Genomic DNA, 22734 nt, shown 5'->3' on the forward strand with positions numbered 1-22734 from the left:
AGGGACCCGGGCGCTGAGGATTATCCCCAGGCTGCGCTCCGTGCGGGTGAGCAGGGACCCGGGCGCTGAGGATTATCCCCAAGCTGCGCTCTGTGCAGGTGAGCAGGGACCCGGGCACTGGGTCCCCGGCCAGACTGGACTGTGAGGGAACTGCTCTCTTCTCACAGAGCCAGCCAAGCTGCCCTACTAGAGATGTGATACAATGGGGAGCAGAAAACACACACTGTTCCTTTTGTCACTGGCTTTTCTCAGCCTCACTCTGTCCCTAAAGCCTGCAAGAGCACCAAACACTGCAAACACCTCAGAGGGGGAGGCGGAGTTGACGCAACCATCTCCCTGAAACCAAATGCAGCCCTCAGACACAGCTGGGAATTAGACAGACACAGTATTGAGCTGAATTGTTAGTATAAAAGCATTGTCCTTTAGACAAGCTCTGCAACAGGGAGGGCTCAGTGAGCCACCAGCCGCTGTGGAGGGAGAGAAAACTGTAGGGAACTTCATGGGATGGGGCATAACCCTGGAGCCAGTGACCACCAAATATGTTTCTGCCCCAGCCTGCAAACAGGTTGACATACCATTGTGACGGATCTGTGGATCATAACATGAAGAAAAATGCTCCTTTTTTGTCTGAGCTGTGCTTAGTCATCAGAAGAGAAGGGTTCATGCTCCTCTACCCACTTCTGCATAAATGAATGTCATTCCAAAAATATGTCTCACCTCTAGAATGGTTCCCTCTGTCTTCCACAACTTAATGCAGATCCACAAAGGAATACAAACCATGGATGAGAGGGCCATCATCCAGCCTATCCCATAGCCCCAGTCCGGGTACGTATAAACGTTGTTGTATTTCAAAGGTTTATATTTCACCAGGAAAAAGATGAAGATTCCCTGAAATAAAGCGAGAAATACATTAACTACGTTGAAGCCACACTGTCTAGGGAAAAAAATAAAATTACTGCACAGGCAGTCTACTCTCCCCCAGGAATCTGAAGTAGTATAAGCTTTGAAGTCAGAGAGAGAGACACCAATATCCTTTTTTATGTCCATCTCAAATAATTTACATCTCAGTTCCTTCCACAGAAGCGAGCCACCTTTCAAGTTTAAATCCTATTTAACTTTCACTTGACAATAAAACTTGAACTTTGATGGCAAAGCATAACTGCGCAGCAGAGATTAAGTTTTGGGTCTGGTAATCTAGGTGCGTATGGAGAAATGAGCAAGATGGTTTCAAATCTATCACTATTAGAAAATAAGGGCAACATTATTGGTCTTGAGCCAATCTCTACATTTGCACCCGCAGTTTTGCATGTGAAATCTTTTGCATGTGCAAAAGCTCATATTTGTGTGCACAAACCTCAGATGTCCAACTAGGGAGTTTGCTTTTTCCTGTTATGGGAAGCATTAGAATTATGTGCAGAGGGAAAAATGAAGTTAACATTGATTCTTACCAAATCTCCTGTAAGCTTCTTCAATTAAAATATATGCCAAATGCCATGATGATTACTTCTCTATTTCTGCAATTCATTAGGCTCAAACATCTGGTAAAAAAATCTGCAGAAAACCTACGCATTCCCAACCAATTTATTCAGATTAATACTTACAGCACAAATACCAGGAGTTAGGACCATCCAACACCATTTAATTAATGACAATGGTCTGTACCCGATCATATCTTCAATATTATCATAAAAGCGATTGCTGCCTGCCCAAAAAAAAACCAAACCAAAAGTGAATATAGAATGTTTCTGTGAGCAATCGATTGCAAAGACTAGGATTATTTAGCCTGGAAATGAGAAGAGTTAGAAGGGACATGTCTGTGACGAGGCCCTTCCCGGGGTGGACATACAATACGTTCACTGTGCTCCCTGAATACCGGGACACCAAGGCCGGAAAGGAAAGGCAGTGCCGGGGATATGCGTCTGCCCAATGGGAAATAGGGACCAACCAGCTGCCATATCCTAATGGCTTCTGGTCAATATCAGTCTGAGCAGGGCCCATTTAAGGCATAGAGCCTGCAGCCTCATGGCTAAAGCCCCTGGTTCTGAGGACACGTGACATCAGAATCTCAGCTTTCATTTTATAAAAGTATGTTTCTAGCCCTTGTTGCCACAAAGAGAAGCTTAAAAAGGTGGCTTGCGTGTAACCAAGGCAACCATGTCTGCCTGAGTCTGCAGATAGCCAGAACCAAGAGCTGGGCCTCTGCTGTTGACACTTCTGCCTCTCTGGCCAGGGAGTGAGGAGGACCCCTGCTACCACTCCTGGAACCCCAGAGGGAAAGAAAGCCCTGGCCCTGCTCCTGCCTCTGTGGAGGGGAGAGGTCCCCTCCTGCCACTGACACTCCTAGTGGGAGGCAGAGCCATAATACAAGGGCAGAGCCATGGAGGCCCCTGTCATGGTGTGACAAGGGCCCTGTGTCACTTTAAATCTGGTCCTAAAACTAAGACCATAAGTGTATGACTTCCATAAACACACAATAATGTAGCAGTCTTCAGTAACTCACCGTAAACCCAGCCTATGCAGATGCATTCAAATATAGCCACAAAAAGAAGGCACATCCCACTGGCTGCATAGGAGTCAAACAGCTGGAAAACGTACATTCCACCCTTAAACACAAAAGATAGAAAAGGGAAACCAAAATAGACTGTGGAGGTCTGATGGGAATATTTCAAAGCACAAATATGATTTTAATTGCACAGTCATTCTCGTTCAGTAATGAGGGATGATAATTTGTCAGTGATTTGTTATTGTGAAGGCTCTTTTCTCCTACTCCCTTAGCCTGTTAAATACTGCACATTTGCATTAAGATAGTAAATGTCTTGGGGGCGGGAGGGAGACGGGAACAAGGCCCATCAGAATTAATGTCATGTTCTAGGTGAACTTAGGATAACGGAGCATGACATTTGATCCTTTTCTGAAATGTTCTTCCCATTCCATCCTATTTGCAACTTCACTGTTACAGCACCAAGATTTAAATGACTGAAAATGCTGATGATCTCCTAAGCCCTGCACATAAATATGCAGATTTCTTCAAATGTCTGTTACACTACTATGTAAAAAGCATTAGCTAAATCCTGAGAAAACTTGCAGAACAGTAACTCCTATGGAACATGGTCTCATAGTCAGGTGCACCCACTTACACAAGGTTTGCATGTAGCTCAAGGTCTTTTAGATGCTTTGCTCATCTAAGTCTTTATCATGTAACAAAGATCAATTAATTAATGACTTACTGGTAGGCTTTTTTTTTATTTCTTTCCCTTTCAAATAAAAAGCTGCTTTTCTAATGGTTTTAAAATAGAGCTCCCTAAATAGTGTGGACATTCCAGAAATAGAGCGTGATCAAGGGCAAACAGGGTTCTACTTCAGCAAAAACTTCATTTGGCATCTACAAATCACAAGCCAATAGAAGTCCATTTTTTCTAGGCTTTGGCGGCATACAAGTAATGCTTAATTTGTGCCAGGGCTGAACCCTGGCACCTCTATGCTTGGCAGTTCGTAGCCCTGGCACCTCTGGGCTTGCTGCATCAGTTATGAATATAAAAGAATTGCTTGAGCCCCGGCACCTAATTGCTTGAGCCCCAGCACCTCTTTCATTACAAATTAAGCACTGCATGCAAGCCAGGCATAACATCCCTTTAAGTGGTCCTCCCTGATTAGCTGAAGTATGCAGTACAATTGTGCCAAGCTAACATGGCACAAAGAAGTAAAATTCACTAGCCTGCCTGTAATTTTTCCTTCTCTGAAGTGGTCACCTTGCGCTCCATGATCCCTTACAACTAAGCTATTCTTCCTCATCATCCCAGAACAAAGATTCTTTGGTTTTTTGTAACCCCCTCTCTCTACAATTGTTGGGAGAATATTTTTTGGCAAATAGTACTTTTGCTGAAAAATACATTTTTGAGGCTCCAAAACTATTCGTGAGTTCGGGTTGAATTCAACTAAGTGGAAACTAGGGCTGTCAAGTGATTAAAAAATTAATCATGATTAATCGGGTGATTAATTGCACTGTTAAACAATAATAAAATACCATTTATTTAAATATTTTTGGATGTTTTCTACATTTTCAAATATACTGATTTCAATTACAACACAGAACACAGTGTACAGTGCTCACTTTATATTTATTTTTGATTACACATATTTGTGCTATAAAAACAAAAGAAATAATATTTTTCAATTCACCTCATACAAGTACTGTAATGCAATCTCTTTATCGTGAAAGTTGAACTTACAAATGTAGAATTATGTACAAAAAAACTGCATTCAAAAATAAAACAATGTAAACATTTAGAGCCTACAAGTCCACTCAGTCCTACTTCTTGTTCAATCAGTCACTCAGACAAATAAGTTTGTTTTCATTTGCAGGAGATACGGCTGCCCGCTTCTTGTTTACAATGTCACCTGAAAGTGGGAACAGGTGTTCACATTGCACTGTTATAGCCAGTGTCACAAGATATTTACATGTCAGATGTGTTAAAGATTCATATGTCCCTTCATGCTTCAGCCACCATTCTAGAGGACATGCGTCCATGTTGATGACAGGCTCTGCTCAATAACGATCCAAAGCAGTGCAGTCTGACACATGTTCACTTTCATCATCTGAGTCAAATGCAACCAGCAGAAGGTTAATTTTCCTTTTTGGTGGTTCGAGTTCTGTAGTTTCCATATAAGAGTGTTGCTCTTTTAACACTTCTGGAAGCATGCTCCACACCTACATCCCTCTCAGATTTTGGATGGCACTTCAGATTCTTAAAACTTGGGTTGAGTGCTGTAGCTATCTTTAGAAATCTCACATTGGTACCTGCTTTGTGTTTTGTCAAATCTGCAGTGAAAGTGTTCTTAAAACAAACGACATATGCTGGGTCATCATCCGAAACTGCTATAACATGAAATATATGGCAGAATGTGGGTAAAACAGAGCAGGAGACATACTATTCTCCCCCAAGGAGTTCAGTCACAAATGTAATTAACACATTATTTATTTAATGAGCGTCATCAGCATGGAAGCAGGTCCTCTGGAATTGTGGCAGAAGCATGAAGAGGAATACGAATGTTTAGAATATCTGGCACGTAAATACCTTGCAATGACAGTTACAAAAGTGCCATGCGAATGCCTGTTCTCACTTTCAGGTGACATTGTAAATAAGAAGTGAGCAGCATTATCTCCCGTAAACGTAAACAAACGTGTTTGTGTTAGTGATTGGCTGAACAAGAAGTAGAACTGAGTGGATTTGTAGGTTCTAAAGTTTTACATTGTTTTGTTTTTGAGTGCAGTTATGTAACAAAAAAGTCTACATTTGTAAGTTGCACTTTCATGATAAAGAGATTGCACTACAGTACTTGTATGAGATGAATTGAAAAATACTATTTCTTTTGTTTTACCATTTTTATGGGGCAAATATTTGTAATAAAATTATCAAATAAAGTGAGCACTGTACACTTTGTATTCTGTGTTGTAACTGAAATCAAAATATTTGAAAATGTACAAAAACATCCAAAATATTTAATAAATTTCAGTTGGCATTCTATTGTTTAACAGTGCGATTAAAACAGATTAATCATGATTAATTTTTTTAATCATGATTAATTTTTTTTAGTTAATCATGTGAGTTAACTGTGATTAATTGACAGCCCTAGTGGAAACATTTCATTTTGGCCAGTTTCAAATGTTTTGTTTTTACTTTTTGTTTTGAAACAGCATTCCATTTTGAAATTTTTCCAATTAAATACACACACCCAGGAAAGACACCCAAAAATGACCAAACTGAAACAAAAAAGTCAAAAAGAAAATTGCTTTGAATCTATCATAAAGTTTCTGTCCATTCAAAATGAATTTTTTGGTGGGGGGGAGAGAGTTTCACTTTCACAAAAACAAAAATTAAAAATCAATTTCTGTTTGAAACAAACAGTTTTTTTTCAGTTTAGCTTCTGTTCCCTCAGCTCTACTTGCTACCTTACAATGTATTGCCAGCCGGTGAAGTTGTTCAGAGAACTGATTGTCTCTCTGATTCCCCAGCCCATTGCACAAGATGAGAAGACAATCTGTACATTTTAATTAATACGCATTAGAAAAGTTCAGCCATCGCCACACAGAATACTTCATCTATCATTTTATTCATTTATTATACAACAAACAGAAATGAAGACTTACAGCAAAGCAAGATCCCATAGTTTTGCATAAATAGAATTTCAATGCCTCAAAAACAAAACATGTGCAACTGATTCTCCTGGTTGTGGCAGGACTTAGAATATGTGGAAGGCAAATAAACAAATTGGTTCAAGTGAAAACCCTAATTTTGAGAGGACAGAAAATTCTAGTGCAAGCCCAAGAGTCACCTCATCTAGGAAATAAATTGCACATAAGGATTCCAGATGTAGAAGGCCCCTAAAACTCTTTTGGCCAATGTAATTGTCAAGTTGCCCAGAGTGGCTCAGGAGCGTGAGTACCAGGCCCAGGGCAGTCTGTTAAGAAGCAAGGCACAAACCCAAATTGGTTGTGAGTTCTCTACTTAGATTTCACCAGCCAAGTAACAGTGTGAACTCCTAAAGCATTGTAACAGCCTTAACATGGAGTCACAGACAGTCCCCTTGGGTACTCCGGTCTATCTTGCCACTTAGGCAAGCTTGCCTTTGTGATAGATGGTCCCTTACACCAAATATCACAACACCACTCAGGTTACTCCCAGCCCCAAAGGACTGGTCACTTACCCAGGTCAATTGCACCCTAGATCTTACACCAAAGAGAATGCTTGTAGCTGATCCTATAATAAATTAACTAAAGATTTATTAACCAAGAAAAGGAAATAAGAGTTAATTACAAGGTTAAAGCAGGTAAACGTACACATATAAATGAGTTGCCATGTTAGGTTTCAAAAGGTGATAGAAGCTGCTGTAATATGCAAGCTCCATATGTCCTTTAGGACTAACCCAGGCTCAGCTGCTGGGGATCCCTTGCTTATGCTTAGAAATCTTGCCCTCCCAAAGTCCAAGCAACATAGAGCTATAGTTTCTCCTTGTTGAGGATTTTTATTCCCTTCCCCTAGAGTGCAAGCTGATGGAATGAGTCCATATGCACGTCTCCTCTTCATGGGTGTTGGGATGTGTGGGGGGCAATCAACAAAATCTTTGCTCTTTGATGTTTCACAGTGGCTCATTTGGTTTCAGTGGGCCTTATTATGGGAAGGGCCTAACACCTTCAGGGTTTTATGTAAGTTAATGCTTCTTTCCTGTTTGGCGAACTACATCATTACAGAGGTTTACAAGGCAAACACTAAGGCCATGTCTACAAACTTCCACCGGCAGAACGATGTCACTCACAGGTGTGAAAAATCTACACCTCTTAGTGACGCAGTTATAGTGACCTAACCCTCAGTGTAGACAGTGCTACGTTGCCGGGAGGGCTTCCCCCATCAACACAGCTACTACCTCTCATGGAGTTCTCCTGTCAGCCTAGTAGCATCTTCACTGACGTGCTATAGCAGCGCACCTGCACCAGTTTAAGAGTAGACCTACCCTTAATATAATCTTATAACATGGGGTACAGATGTTATGAGTGAGATCAATATATGCAGCATCCTACAAGCGTTTCATAAAATCTAATCACTAAACACATTCTTTCATAAAATCTAATCACTAAACACATTCTTAAAAACTTAACATCTATTTTAACAGTGCTAACACATAGATGAGCCAGAATAATTTCCAGCTATATATTGGCCAGTGTTCACTTGAGTCCTCAGGGCCTTGGCATGAGCTGGCACCAGGTCTCCCAGTGTCCCAGTACTTACTAAAGGAAAATACATTGACAAAGTATGGGGAAGACGACTCTATATATTTAAAAAAGCAGTATCAGAGATTACCTGAAGCATCAAATCATTCTACTAGTCTTCTGACCACATCTCTGCAGAGACACAGCTTTAAGGAATTGGGAAATGTGAGAGTGCTCTAAAGAAGGGCTAGATGTTGAAAGAATATTCTATAAGGTCTCTAACACAGAGTTGGACCTTCAGGAAGCTTGAATTCAAGACCCACTCAAAACCTCAGTTAAAAGAAAGTCCAACACATCCCTAGTTGTCAGACAAAATGTGTTTCCTGAACACCTTTCAGGAACACCTTTCAGGTTTCCTTTCAAGAACACCTTTAGGACCACGTTCTCAGAATCCTCTGAAATGCCCAGATTTGTGGACAGTTTCTAGATTTGAGCAGTAAGTCCACAAGTTCTGTTGATTATTCATCCTCTACAAGGCAAAACCACTCAGGTACCTTGCAAAGAGTCTCAGGTGCTGTAGGTCAGCAGTTTGAGAGGATTCTGGCATAGACATTTCTCAAGGACTAGGAGATTCAATGACGCTGAATTGACATCATTAGGCATTCGAGAGACTATGGGTGCCTGGGCCACTACATTTCTCCTAACTACTTGAGAATGTAGCATCTCAAATGCCCTATGTTGTGAGTTCCTTGCAGCAGAGATTGTCCTTAATGAGGGCTTGGAAAGCACCCCAGAGGCAGTGGGCACTACTGTAAACTTCCAATATAAACAATTAATAATCCACAAAACTTCCCGCTCCAGAAGCAAGTGAATTTCACTTGCTTAATTTAGGAGTTTTAACTTGTACTTTCTTCTTGTAGCATGGAGCTGCCAGTATACCATGGAGGTCCAATCATTGCTTTTCACGTGACTGGCAGCCAAATCTAGAGGGAATCTTACAGAATAGAGAGAGAATCACCTTCTTAACTGCTTACAACTCTAGTAAGTTGTAGTGATAAGCTTCCTCAGACAACCATTTGACTAGAATTGAATGGGGTCTATCTGAGCTCCCTCAGGGGTGCACTGACTCTGGAAAATCCACTAATAAATCAAGATAATATGTCGAGTATAGAGGTGCATCACCACTATGGAATAGTTTCCACAACCAGTCACTATCATACAGAGTATTAGAGTCCCTGGAGGACAAATACTTGGTGCTTCCAGAAGAAATACACATTGTGAAATCTTTTTTGGGGCAACTGGACTAGAACCAGGAGTGTCTGACAGAATGCCCAATGGCAGGCCAGATCCTGAGAGAGTACTAAGGATTTCCTCTCTGTAAACAGATGATGAAGACAAGGGAGTCAAGCAGTTGGAAGGTTTAATTAGTATATGCAGATAATATCTCATATGAGTGGGCTATCAACAAGTCATTTATTACTTTCCTGTCACAGACTGACCATCAGAGATACCATCAGACTCGTAAGAAAGCACGGAACAGGAAAAACTACAAAGGGCATTGTCTGGAATTGGTATCTGGTCCACAGTTCTCCCTGTGCAGGTAGCATTGGTGGCAGAAGCAAATTGGCATATTGTGACCAGCTTCCCTGTAGAATGATGAAATCTCTTTATCAGTAAGGCCTGGACCCTATGCAGAAATGGGCTTGCATACGGTCAATCCTTTACTGCCTGCTTGCTGGTCCCAAGGAAGAAGGGGTGACAGGATGGAGGAAGATGAAGAATTTGGAAATTTCCAGATAGTTCTGAGCACCCAACTGTCTGCTAAGGATTTTTTATTTTCATTTGGAAGGCTTGAAAACTTTTGCAGGAAACTCTGTTCTAAGGGGACAATGGTAAAAACTCAGGTAGTTCTCCCCGTTCTCTGTCTTTCTTTTATGGTCATGGCACCAAAGACTTGGATTAACCACCTCAGAAACTGTAGCGCAACCTTCGATCTCCTGGGCTACCCAGCCTCACAGTCATAAAGATTCTGCTACTTCTTCAACTAAAACTTTTGCTGCTGCCCCAGTCTCTGACCTGCCCCTTGAAGAGACAGGGAAGTGCCTTTTTGTTGAAAAAACCATATGTTTATAGATGTCAGGGATGATAGGGAGGAGGGAAGAGCAATAGTAGGCATAACCATTCAGGCTTGAAGCTCCTTACTCAGGCAATAATACTTTGTGGGCTTTAAAGTCTTGTTGAAGAAGTTTCACAGCTATGTCACAAACCTGTGCCCTCTCTTTCCTTCATGCTGACAGTTTGGTGCAGGATCACTGTCATTTTGATTGTCCACTGGCGCTGGCAGGTCCATGGTGTGAGCAGCTAGATACTTCATGCAATGTTGCTAGGGTGAAAGTTGCCACCAGGCTCTATGACAATGACTGGTTAGGCCAGTCTGGTGCTCATGAAGGGAAACTGGAAGGAGAATATCTTAATCACACGTCTTCCTGAAGGTTCTAGCTATTTTAGTCTGCTCTCGTGACTCACTGAAGAAATCCAGTGGTAAGAGAGTGGGAAAATGGCAGGCTTGCCATGCTGCACAAACACACATTGGAGGGAGCTCAGAGAACAGGATCAGTGCCCTGAGTTCATAGGAACTGGTACCAAAGACGGGGAAGCTTAGCCATCTGAGCAGTTTTGTTTGCTTGTTTTCAAACTGTTGCTTTGGTGTCAGAGTCTGTAGGAGCCAGCGCTGCCCTCAGAGAGTGGAGAGCTGACAGCTCCATTGAGGGGGCAGAGGCACAAGATACTGAGCACAACAAGGACCGGTTATGGCCCTTCCTGGATGAACAGGGGCAAAAAACATCTGGTTTCTGTGGCAATCTGAAGTAGGAGGTGGGGATGGAGGTCCCACTGTGAGTCTTTCCTGCCCCTCTGACTTGCCAGCTTCTTGGAGACACTCCTGGATGCCATTTTTCACCCCAGTCAAAGCAGAAAAAAACAGCCAAAGACCTCTGGCTTGTGTTTCCAAAATGCTAGGTATTGCTGCTGAATTTCCACTCCAAAGCAGCTTAAAGCTTGCCTGCCACATTGCTGCAGCTGGACAAAATGGTCCAGGGTCCCTAGCTGCCATGCGTCATCTTGGCCCGGAGCACCAAGTAGTCAGGGACAGTTGGGCCAGGAGATTCTGCATGGCCAGCTTCTGCTGCTGAATTTCCACCCCAGGCAGTGTAAGGCTTGTCTGCCACATAGCTGTAGAGTGGGAGCAGTGCATTATTGTACAGTGGGATCATGTGCAGAAGTCACTAAGATCTTAGCTGGACCTGTTACACTGCTGGGTTTTCTCCTCAAGTACAGGTTTTCCTGTAGACTGCTGTTGCAGGGATCCTGTTCCTACCACAGAGGCACCAAAGAGAGGGAGAAAAGTAAACATCACAATGGAAAAGGCTTCTGTCTAGAGAGAGGGGAAAGGCTTAGAGAAACCTCTTGCTTCTTCAAGAGGAGGTTGGACACGGCAGAGTTAGAGAGGCAGTCAGTCCTCTGACCAGATGCACCTGCTGGCACTTCACTGTGAAATTCAAGAGACAGCTTTCAAGAAAAAATGAGGCGCCTCTGTGCTTGGAAGATGATTAAGAACAATTCAGTTGCCACAAGGAAAGAGAATAAAGAGAGGGTATCATTTAAATTCCAGCATCCATGGGTGGGAGGTTTTAAGTGTCTGATGGAGTTAGGCATCCAAATCCCATTGACTTTCAAGGGGATTTGAATGCCTAACTATCCTTTGTGCCTTTGAAAATGTCTTGCTGCACCTCACATTTTAGAATCTCTGCTACTGAGAAAAGCATCCTGAGATGCAGAATGCCACGGCAGCCTAGATAGGTAGGCAATGGGATCATTGGATATACTGAAGGTAGATTATACTGTAGATATGTAGATGCAGGAAATCCATGGATTTGGAAAATGGACCACTTTCCTGAATGTCTCCAGAAGCTCACATTTCACTTCATGTGATATATTTGGCTTTTCTGGCTATAATAATATCACTGAGAGTAGAGCCTGACGCAATTCTGTCTTGGGTCTGTAGCCAGCAAAACTGAAACAATAGCAATAAGGGAAGTTGATGTCCCTATTCATCCTTGGCTTTGCAGCGTAATAATGACTTCTTATATGCACAATATTAACAGTTTTACTGTATGGTTATGTACAGAAAGATTCATTAATGTGCTTGTCCAGTCACATGGACCTAATTGTCATGTTCTGATGTTCTAGTCATTTAAATGGACAGCCCACAGGATATAAACACTGCAAGTTAATATTCCTATAATTCATATAATCAAGACATTTATATATATATACATAATCAAGACATTTACATATACATATATAATCCTATATAGTCCTATATTCATATAATCAAGACATTTATTCCTGTTCTTAAAATTCAGGTAGCATCTGGTGTTTGCAATAACATCAGATAAAAATCATGGAGTCCTGTAGAATGGTTTGTGGGACTGCTACAGGGTATGGCAGGATTTTGTAGCTTAAAAAAGATCTGTGCCAGAATAGGTCATTCCATTTAGCAGTAATAATAAAGCTACTTACCATTTATGTGGCAATTCACATGAGCAAAGCACTGTGCAGACATTCATGAATCCGCTAATATAGATTTTGAAAGAAATCTATTTTTAATCTTTAAAAATATCTGTCTTTAAAGGATCTGGTGGGCCAAATAAAATAGACAACAGAAAACAAAAGGAAAACATGCTTTCTAAATTCCACAGAGGTTGGAGAACTTCATTTCTATTTTCTCCCTGTGCAGATTAGCTCAGATTTCTGTCTGGGTAATAGATACCTCATCTATTACAGCCGTATCTAGGGTGACCAGATGTCCCGGTTTTATAGGGACAATCCCGATTTTTGGGTCTTTTTCTTATATAGGCTCCTATTACCTCCCACCCCCGTCCCTATTTTTGACATTTGCTGTCTGGTCACCCTAGCCGTATCTGGGATTTGTGTGTGTATGTGAGGCGGGGTGGGAGGGAATATTCCAAAATTCCCTGATCATAAGCAACAAAGATGACCTCCATCAATGAAATCAGGCCAGCAATGGCCACTGCAAATCGGGCATTTGCTTGGCGGGTTAGCTCCCGAGGCTGTCTGGAGGGCTGCTCTGCTCCAAATACCCCAGCATATAGAAACTGAGAGTAAAATTCACTCTTGGACATTGACTTTAACATTAATTCCCAAATCACCCATTTAAAAGGTGCCTGGGCTTTGTGCCTGCTCTCTGCACAGGGTGAAAGATTAGCTGGATGGGATGCTTGAGAGACTGCTTCGATATCAGGCTCTGCCTGAGAATGCAGCACAACAGCACCACATGGTGCTCCTCGCTGCACAGTGCAGCCAAACTCCCAGACAGCAACCACAAGCTTGCAGCTGCCTGTCTGTTCATTCTGCTTCTTTCCCAGTGCAGCAGAGATTCCTACAACCCAGCATGTACCCAAGAGATGTGTGAAAATGCTGCCATCTCTCTCCAGCCACGAGAGGGGGAGCCAGTGAGAGATGGATTGCTTAACCTGGCACACTAGAGCGGCCCTACAAGACAGCCCCAAGCAGCTGACCTGGCCTGCACCTCTAACAAATCAGACAACCTGGTTGGGTGCTTCCTGACTCCCAGGACCTAGGGGAGGAAATCTGGGGCTAGCATGTGTGAGGAAGAGATGAAATTGGGGTTAGTACTGGCCATGGAGGAAGGGGGGACAATTGGGGAGCAGGTGCCATAAGAGAAGAATGAGTGCATATTTAAGTCACTGCCCTGAAGCTCAGGTGATGTGGGTTCAATGTCTGGCTCTGGTACAGACTTCCTGTGACCTTGGGCAAGTCACCTGAAGAAGGAAGCTTGAGAACCATGGCTCAGGGTGCTTCCTGAGGGTCCCTGAAGGTATTCTGGATGGCTACGTTCTCTGTGAGCCACAATCCAGCCCATCATCCACCTTTCAATTACAACACACAGTGTATGTATGTTTATAGGGAGGAAGTGGAAATAAGGAACTAAACAGTCCTCTGAAAATGAATACATTGTCTAGAAGTTATTTAATGCCAAAAGAAATGAGAAACAGGAGTGATAATCAGCAGTAGCATCATGGGCTTTAGCGCACTGAGAATGCAGAATGAGCAGACTGACTTTACAGCCTGGATTCTATCCAAGCACCAAGGATTTACTCTGGGCTGTGAATTTATTTGGCTACCTTCAGCTTTTGCTGAAGGTACCTTCTGGACGTTAAAGAATAACTTCATGGAGTCACTCAAGTCAAGGATCAAAAAAGCCAAAGTGGACTAGAGCTCAAAAGTACAAGCCTTCCGAGCTAACGTGTCAGCTGATATCAGAATGCAGGGCGACTTCCCCGAACAGTGTACACTTGAACAGAGGCATTTAAACAACAGCAAAAATAATCCTTAACTGGTCACTACAGGGACTTTGTATTAGAGAATAATAAAACAAATTTAAAAGCGTCATTTTTCCCAGCTATATTAAGCTAAAAACTCCCTGACACATGGAACCATTAATTAACCTAATAGAAGTAACTTGATTTAATATGTTCTTCAAGTGTTGACATCCTGTGGCACAAACTCTGAATATCTGTTCCCTAACAAACTCATCATTATCTGTAGATAATGGCCAATTTCTAAAGCACTCTCACTTTGTTATACTTCCAAAGAAACTGAAAGGCTAAGAAATTGTGACTGATGGCCTCTCTCCTGATGCTTGCAACATTCTACATCACATAATACATTAACCCAACCTCTACGGCATATGCATAACTGCTCTTGGGTAGCTATTGATTTGGATTTTATTGGCTGCCTGGTACAGTTATAGTGTACTCAGTATTTTCACTGTATTTATAATTAGTTACAATACAGATAAGATAGGCCACATTGTAACAGAAGTGATCAAATAATGGTTTTACAGTAAAGCATTACGATTAATGCTGACATTCCAGTTGATCGGTTGAAAGTTTGCCAGAGGAATCGGATTAAGATAACCATTTCTAGTCAGATATGGGGCAAATACTAATTTTTCCTTGGTTTACTGAGCATCATGAACTTTCCTGGTAGTTAGTAGGAGTTCTTATTAATGTACCTGCTTTGAGTACATTAGATAGCAACCACAGCAACAGATTTACTAGCTGGTGACCTGCTGAAGAACTGAGGGGTATGTCTACACTGTAATTGGAGGTGTGATTGCAGCTAGCTTTACCTGCACTAGCTTTAATCTAGCTAGCAGAGCTAAAAATAGCAGCAAAAACCTGGTGGCACAGACTGTGGCATGGGTCAGCAACACAAGTATGTACCCAGTGCTCCAGACAGCCCACGCTGAAGCCTGTGCCACCATGTCTTTACTGTTGTTGTTTGCCATGCTAGCTAGAGTAAAGTTCGCATGCATATGCCTACCTGAGCTACAATCACACCTTTGACTGCAGTGTAGACATACCCAGGGAGCAAACCAAGCTCATCATCCACTTTCTCCCAGTTCAAATGTAACTTTACTTCTCGGAATGCCTTCAGTCTGTATTAGCAATATTAATGGAAACAACAAGGAGTCTGGTGGCACCTTAAAGACTAACAGATTTATTTGAGCATGAGCTTTCGTGAGTAAAAACCTCACTTCTTTGGATGCATAGAGTGAAAGTTACAGATGCAGGCATTATATACTGACACAACAATATTAATGGATGCATTAGAAATGCCTAGATAGCCAGATTAAAGAGACTAGATACATCGAAATAAATGCACACACAAAGAGTGGTGCCAACCAACATCCTTTAGGGATGGAAGTGATGATAACCTTGGACCTGATCCAAAGCACACTGAAGTCAATGGGAAAGCTCCCATTGACTTCAGTGGGCTTTGGAGTGGGAACCATCTGAAGAACACATGGCTATTGTTTCTGTGCTTTGGTTTGGCCATGAGAACACTGAAATAATACACAGAGCGGACAAATAGATCTTTGCACAATCCAGAGCTACATGCAAATCAGAGGCTCTTATATGTACAAAGGCTGCAGCTCACCCTCATGACCACCACACCTCCTTGCAGGAGAGTCAAGAGCAAGAAAAGGGCTCGGCCCCTAGCCACAGCCATGCAACTGCATCTCATCTCTGGGTCGGGGTCATTGTGTGGTTCTATTTCTGCGAGTGGTGTGTAATAGTGGTGAAGATCTAGTGGCACAGACTCCGGCATGGGTCAGCAATGCAAATATGTACTCAGGTGGGACTCCTGCTTAGGGGAAGGAAGAGGAGGATTAGGGAGGAGAGGAATGTTCGGCCTGACGGTGTACGGGTTAAAAGACGGTGAGACTGTCTGTGTAAAAGAACTCACTGTCAGAGACTGTGAATCGAAGTAGGTTTTTAAAAACCCTAAACCCTTTCACTTTTCCCAAGATTTATTTATTGCTGTTATCTTGACCAGCCAGAGAGGAGATCTAGATCATCTATATTTGCTAAAGTAATGGCCGTGACAAGCACGAACACATTTTCTATATGCTCCGTATCTGATTCGAATGACGCCTTGAAGATATTTTTAATGTCAACAGGTTCCTTTAACAGAACTTCAAAATGGCAAAACCAATTCACAGCACATGGGGAATTCTGATCAGCAGGGCACCGATTGAACAGGTGCTTAGAGCTGCATACCCTGGCCACAGTCCAACAAAGCACCTCGAAACACATACTGAACTTTAAGGACGCGAGTAGTCCCACTGACTTACAAGGGACTATACATATGCTAAAATAAACCACATGCTTAAGTGCTTTGTTGGATCAGGCCTTCATTCACTTGATGCATTCAGTCCAACTAATGCTCTGATGTGAAAATTAAAGCTACCACCGATTTCCTTTTTAGTTTTTCTCAATTATATATACCACTGCTCTTATTCCTAAGAAGGTGGCTGGCTTTTCCTGGCTGCCAGTATCAAACACCCTCATATCTGATTGGTTCGGCCCAGAGTGATTGAGGAGAAACAACAATCCCGGTGGGTGGATGGGAGGTGTAGAATAGATGGCCTTCCAATGGCTATCCCTGATTACAATATTTGCTGAGATCAGGGTGCAGTTAAAGATTTGAACAATCTTTTCGTTAAATCTAGAAGTTAAGAACAGTCTCTTAAATGGTTTGTACTCATTTGATCAACATTATTGTAAAGCAGTTTTTGTCCATCTCCAGTGCTTATGCCTGGAGTATGTCATGATTAAAAATAGCCAACTTGTTTCCTTGGCTGTACCTCTGAAATGAAACAGAGGGCATCTTACCTCTGTTAACATTATTAGGCCAACAAAGTATGATACAATCGAAAGAGCAAGAATCAACAGTTCCCTTCTGTATCCTCTTCGGAAAATCTTTGGGTACATATCCACCACAGCTGTCACAAGGCTTTCAACACACACAAACTGAAACAAATAACAAAAAGTCCAAATAAGATACATATCTCTTCTACTCTGGGGAATTGGATTTGCTAAAAAACCCTTCAAGTTCCCTCCTATATTCTCATCAAAGAGATAGACTGAAAAATCCCCGAGGATACTATTTAAAGTGAAGAACAAAATTTCAGAGTCAAAAAGTCCAAACCTATGGATTTCGAGGCAAAAGCCAAATTCCAAAAAGTAAAAACTATCATAATCTCAGAGTGAAATTCATTGTGGAGCACAGGCCCAGCACAATATTTAAGTCTTTAAAATATGTGCTTAAATGGGACTTAAATGCTGCCCCGAAGTTGAGATGGGTGTACATGAGGAATTGCACACTCAGTGCACTGTGGAACTGTCACTTAAAAGAATAATAAGCAGCACTTAAGCAGCACTGTAATCTTCAAAGTGTTGAGCTATTTATCTTCAATAGCCTGCAGAGGTAGGTAAGTGTGTTTCTCCCCATTTTTACAGATGAAATAAAATGAAGCAGAGTGGTTAGGTGTCCCAGCACAGGCCAGACAATGTGTCACTGAAAGAGCTGAGAGCAGAACTCAGGAGTTGGTAATTTCCAGTCCCTTTTGCATTCTGCTACATCAAGTTGCGTCTTGGAAATGTGTAGACCTTATAAAACATTAATTTTAATGATCTGAAGTGCTGAAGTACAAACACCACACAGCTTTACTGTACAGCGTACAATCATACTTATTTCCTGAAACACATACAAATTACTTAGATAATATGAGACACTCATTACCGTACAATATGTCTGGTGAAGCAATTCTTGTGCAATTTTTCTATAATTAAATAGACTAGGCAATAGCTATAGTGCTGTCACTTTGCTGCATTACCTAATTACATCTTTCTTGCCATCATATCTTGAAATATGAAGGTATAGCATAAGCACTTTCATTTTCAGTATCCTCTTCCCAGTGATCAAAATTGCTTGCATGTTGGTTTGAAAAGAAACACATACCGTTGTGCTGTCGTTGTTTTACAATGAGTGGACTTGAACAGTATTGTCAATTCTAATTGAATGTTGATGAAATTGCATACCATACTGACATTAATATTAAAAGCAGAACTCAGATGAATCACTGCTTACAATTAATAATAAAGGAATCTGCAATATACAGATTTGCTTTTTTTTATCATCAAATAAGAAACTTGAAATAGAGGCTTTAAACAGGGCCAGATCCTCATCAGTACAAAGAGGCATAGCTCCCTTGACTTTAAAGAAGCTATGCTGCTGTACATATGCTGAGAATCTGACCCAACATTTCTTTTAAGTGATGTTTGATTCATACCTGACTATCTAATCCAAGGAATATTAGCATCATGAAAAACAAAGTTGCCCATAGCGGAGAAAGAGGCATCATGGTGACAGCTTTTGGGTAGGCAATGAATGCAAGTCCTGGCCCTGAAAAGGAAGCAAAAAAAAATGCAATTGCTTATACTTTAACATTCTCGTGTGATAAATCAGATGTGAAGAGCTAAATAAAAGAGAGAGCATAAATATAAATAAATAAATAAATAAATAAATAAATAAATAAATAAATAAATGTAAGCTCAATGAAAAATGCACTGCTATAAATGCTTTAGCAATTGTTGGATGTGGGGGGAAGTACTCTGCACCAGCCTGATACCCCCCCCGGGCACAGATTACTTCCCTTGAAGCATCAGCTCAGCTGGGCCAGATGGCTAATTGCAGGGGCAGAATGAAGGCTCCCCCCACTCCCTGTCCACATGTGCAGCGCTGGGGTGAGGGGGTTGTGGTTCTATGGAGACAGCTCTGTTCCTTGCACCCTCTGGCTCCCCTGTGGGTGGGACAAAAGTAGACAGGATGAGAGGCCAGAGTGGGTTGTGGAGATAATGCACTGGAAATTCCCCATGACAAAGGAATATTTGGCTGCCCAATTATAGCAGCTTTGTGGCACAATATAACCAGGATTTGGCCTCTTAACTTCTTGGATTTTGCTGCTTTCTATGATAATTTTAATGTTATTCACACATAGATATGTGACCACAAAAGTATTACATTGATACCAGTGCACATTTTACAAGCAGTCATTCTAATTAGTAGCATAGCTATTAAATAACAGCATCTTTCTAATCTGTACATAATGCAGCCTGGATCAATGTCAACCTATCTAATTACTGGAGAGCAAGAGAGTACCCAGACAAACTTTATGAACACCAACAATCAAGCATATTTATACCCACATGAAATCTCCTTATGAAACTTACCTGATTCTGCAACTTCTGCTATGGGCACTCCTTGTTCATAAGCCATGAAACCAAGGACTGAAAAGATGGCAAAACCAGCAACAAAGCTTGTGCCACTGTTCAAGCAGCAGAGCATAATGCAGTCCCTGAAAAATAAGCCAAAAAATCTTTGTTTTATCTTCAGTGGTTGTTTGTTGTTGTTGTTTTTTTTACCAGACTTCACAGTAAAACAAACATAACCCAAAACTCCAGAGACACATCATTAAGTTCTAATCCTGCAAATACTTATGCATGTGAACAATCTTATGCCCAAGAATAGTCACACCGATAAATTTACTCATGTGTATAACTGTCAGCAGGATGATGGCTTCCAACTCTTGCTGTAACACTGGTCTACAATTTTTGAGAAGTCGTCTGCTTCCGAGATAAAATGTGCTATTTATTATGTATTTTGATGTGCTGAATTCAAATATGACAATTAAAACAACTGATTGGCTACTGTTTCTACGATATTTAAGTTTTTACATTTTATGTCTATGTATATTGTGTAGATAGTAGAGTTTTAATCATAAATTGTAAACCTAGGTCTTTTCATGTGTTTATGGTTGCTTTACATGATATATTTCACCTGTCCTGTTTATGTAACACTTTAAAAATCAGCAAAAGGGTTATATAAATAAAATGTATTATGAAACAAAAGGCAAAAAACGATTATGTACATAGTTTAGTCCTATTCAGTGTCTACTCGGCGCTTCTTGGCTTGTCTCTTGTATTCATTAAATGGAGCATCTCTTGTCACTGTCCAGCAATAGTCTGCAAGCATTGATGGGCTCCATTTGCCCTGATAGCGTTTCTCCATTGTTGCAATGTCCTGGTGAAATCGCTCGCCGTGCTCGTTGCTCACTGCTCCGCAGTTTGGTGGAAAAAAATCTAGATGAGAGTGCAAAAAATGTATCTTTAGTGACATGTTGCAACCAAGGCTTTTGTATGCCTTGAGGAGGTTTTCCACCAACAACCTGTAGTTGTCTGCCTTGTTGTTTCCGAGAAAATTTATTCCCACTAACTGGAAGGCTTTCGATGCCGTCTTTTCCTTGCCACGCAGTGCATGGTCAAATGCATCATCTCAAAGAAGTTCACCAATCTGAGGATCAACAAAGACACCTTCTTTTATCTTAGCTTCACTTAACCTTGGAAATTTTCCATGGAGGTTCTTGAAAGCTGCTTGTGTTATGTCAATGGCCTTGACAAAGTTCTTCATGAGACCCAGCTTGATGTGTAAGGGTGGTAACAAAATCTTCCTTGATTCAACAAGTGGTGGATGCTGAACACTTTTCCTTCCAGGCTCCAATGACTGTCGGAGTGGCCAATCTTTCTTGATGTAGTGGGAATCTCTTGCATGACTATTCCACTCGCAGAGAAAACAGCAGTACTTTGTGTATCCAGTCTGCAGACCAAGCAAGAGAGCAACAACCTTCAAATCGCCACAAAGCTGCCACTGATGTTGGTCATAGTTTATGCACCTCAAAAGTTGTTTCATGTTGTCATAGGTTTCCTTCATATGGACTGCATGACCAACTGGAATTGATGGCAAAACATTGCCATTATGCAGTAAAACAGCTTTAAGACTCGTCTTCGATGAATCAATGAACAGTCTCCACTCATCTGGATCGTGAACGATGTTGAGGGCTGCCATCACACCATCGATGTTGTTGCAGGCTACAAGATCACCTTCCATGAAGAAGAATGGGACAAGATCCTTTTGACGGTCACGGAACATGGAAACCCTAACATCACCTGCCAGGAGATTCCACTGCTGTAGTCTGGAGCCCAACAGCTCTGCCTTACTCTTGGGTAGTTCCAAATCCCTGACAAGGTCATTCAGTTCACCTTGTGTTATGAGATGTGGTTCAGAGGAGGAGGATGGGAGAAAATGTGGGTCCTGTGACATTGATGGTTCAGGACCAGAAGTTTCATCCTCTTCCTCTTCCTCGTCTGACTCAAGTGAGAATGATTCTGATGCATCAGGAACCGGCAGTCCTTCTCCGTGGGGTACTGGGCGTATAGCTGATGGAATGTTTGGATAATGCACAGTCCACTTTTTCTTCTTTGACACACCTTTCCCAACTGGAGGCACCATGCAGAAGTAACAATTGCTGGTATGATCTGTTGGCTCTCTCCAAATCATTGGCACTGCAAAAGGCATAGATTTCCTTTTCCTGTTCAACCACTGGCGAAGATTTGTTGCACAAGTGTTGCAGCATATGTGTGGGGCCCACCTCTTGTCCTGATCTCCAATTTTGCAGCCAAAATTAGTAAAGTTTGACTACATTTATTTCAGAAGCATTTTGGCTGTAGAGTAGTGTAATTGTAGTTGGTTAAATATGAAGTCTGTTGTTGCTACCCCATTATTTTTCTTTCTTTGTTTTTCAGTAAAACCGTAAAAAGATGTGCAAGAAATGGACACCTCAAAAGGTTTGGATGACAATTTACTTCATTAGCGGTGATATTTATAGAATGAATTTTATTCAAGAGGATCCCAAAGCCCTTTATAAATTATATATGTACAGCAGTCACTGGCCACCAAAAAGAAGCCACACCGGGGTGAAAATGACAGAGGCATAAACGCCTAATGAGAAATATAGCAAAGGACTCTGGAGCAAAGCCTTGGTCTTACAGAAATGTGCCAAGAGATCTTCAATGCTGTAGACATGACATTAGTCAATATTTCAGTATATAAAGCAAATAATTATTATTATATAAAGCAAATAATTAATTGTGGCCAGGCCCTCAGTGGATCAGCAGTAGAACTATGCCAATTTACACCCGCTGAGAATCTGGCCTCCAGTCTCTTTCAGAATCAAATCTATTTCTTAGATGTCCTCATCACAAAAATCACCATTGAAACCCTTCTTGGTAGAGTCAGAAAAGTCTAGAGATGGAATGAGCTTGGAGAGTGATCTGCTCTCTCACACCCTGCATGTGATCCCTCCATATCAGAGCTGAGGTCTGTTAATGGGGTGGTGTGGGGAAATATTTCATTAACATGTGAAATGTCACAATAGTAAACCACGTTTAAAAGAGAGAGAATCCTTTGGGAAAACGTGTTATATTTGCTCAAAGCTTAGCTGAGAACCCTTGTTCACCCTATTTTCAGATAGCACTTTAGCCTTGATGAGTGCTAAGGTGGATATGACATCCACTTTCTTAAGAGCCATTTGCTGCGAGAAATGGCTATGTAGTTGAGAATCTACTAGCCTAAGATTTATGATTGAAAGTGAATTAGGATCCTCAAAGATTGATGCACACACAGCAAGCCAGAATCTCTGCCAGACCTCAGCTTTAGCCTGATTTTCTCAGCACTAT

The 22734-nt window shown here is 41.5% G+C and overlaps 1 protein-coding gene across 1 annotated transcript in view; it reads right to left on the minus strand.

Moving 5' to 3' along the window:
• SLC6A11 (solute carrier family 6 member 11) overlaps positions 1–22734 on the minus strand; it is a 179094-nt gene that overhangs the window by 1770 nt on the left and 154590 nt on the right. The window contains exons 9-14 of the mRNA XM_024193609.2: positions 19393–19517; positions 18453–18565; positions 16993–17130; positions 2501–2603; positions 1602–1702; positions 718–888 (exon numbers count right to left, since the gene is read on the minus strand). Coding sequence (XP_024049377.2) covers positions 718–888; positions 1602–1702; positions 2501–2603; positions 16993–17130; positions 18453–18565; positions 19393–19517 — 751 coding nt within the window. The remainder of the gene's footprint in view (positions 1–717; positions 889–1601; positions 1703–2500; positions 2604–16992; positions 17131–18452; positions 18566–19392; positions 19518–22734) is intronic.

This window comes from Terrapene carolina, unplaced genomic scaffold (assembly GCF_002925995.2).
Source record: "Terrapene carolina triunguis isolate 2854851 unplaced genomic scaffold, T_m_triunguis-2.0 Scaffold232, whole genome shotgun sequence".
In the NCBI taxonomy this organism is placed as follows: domain Eukaryota; kingdom Metazoa; phylum Chordata; order Testudines; family Emydidae; genus Terrapene; species Terrapene triunguis.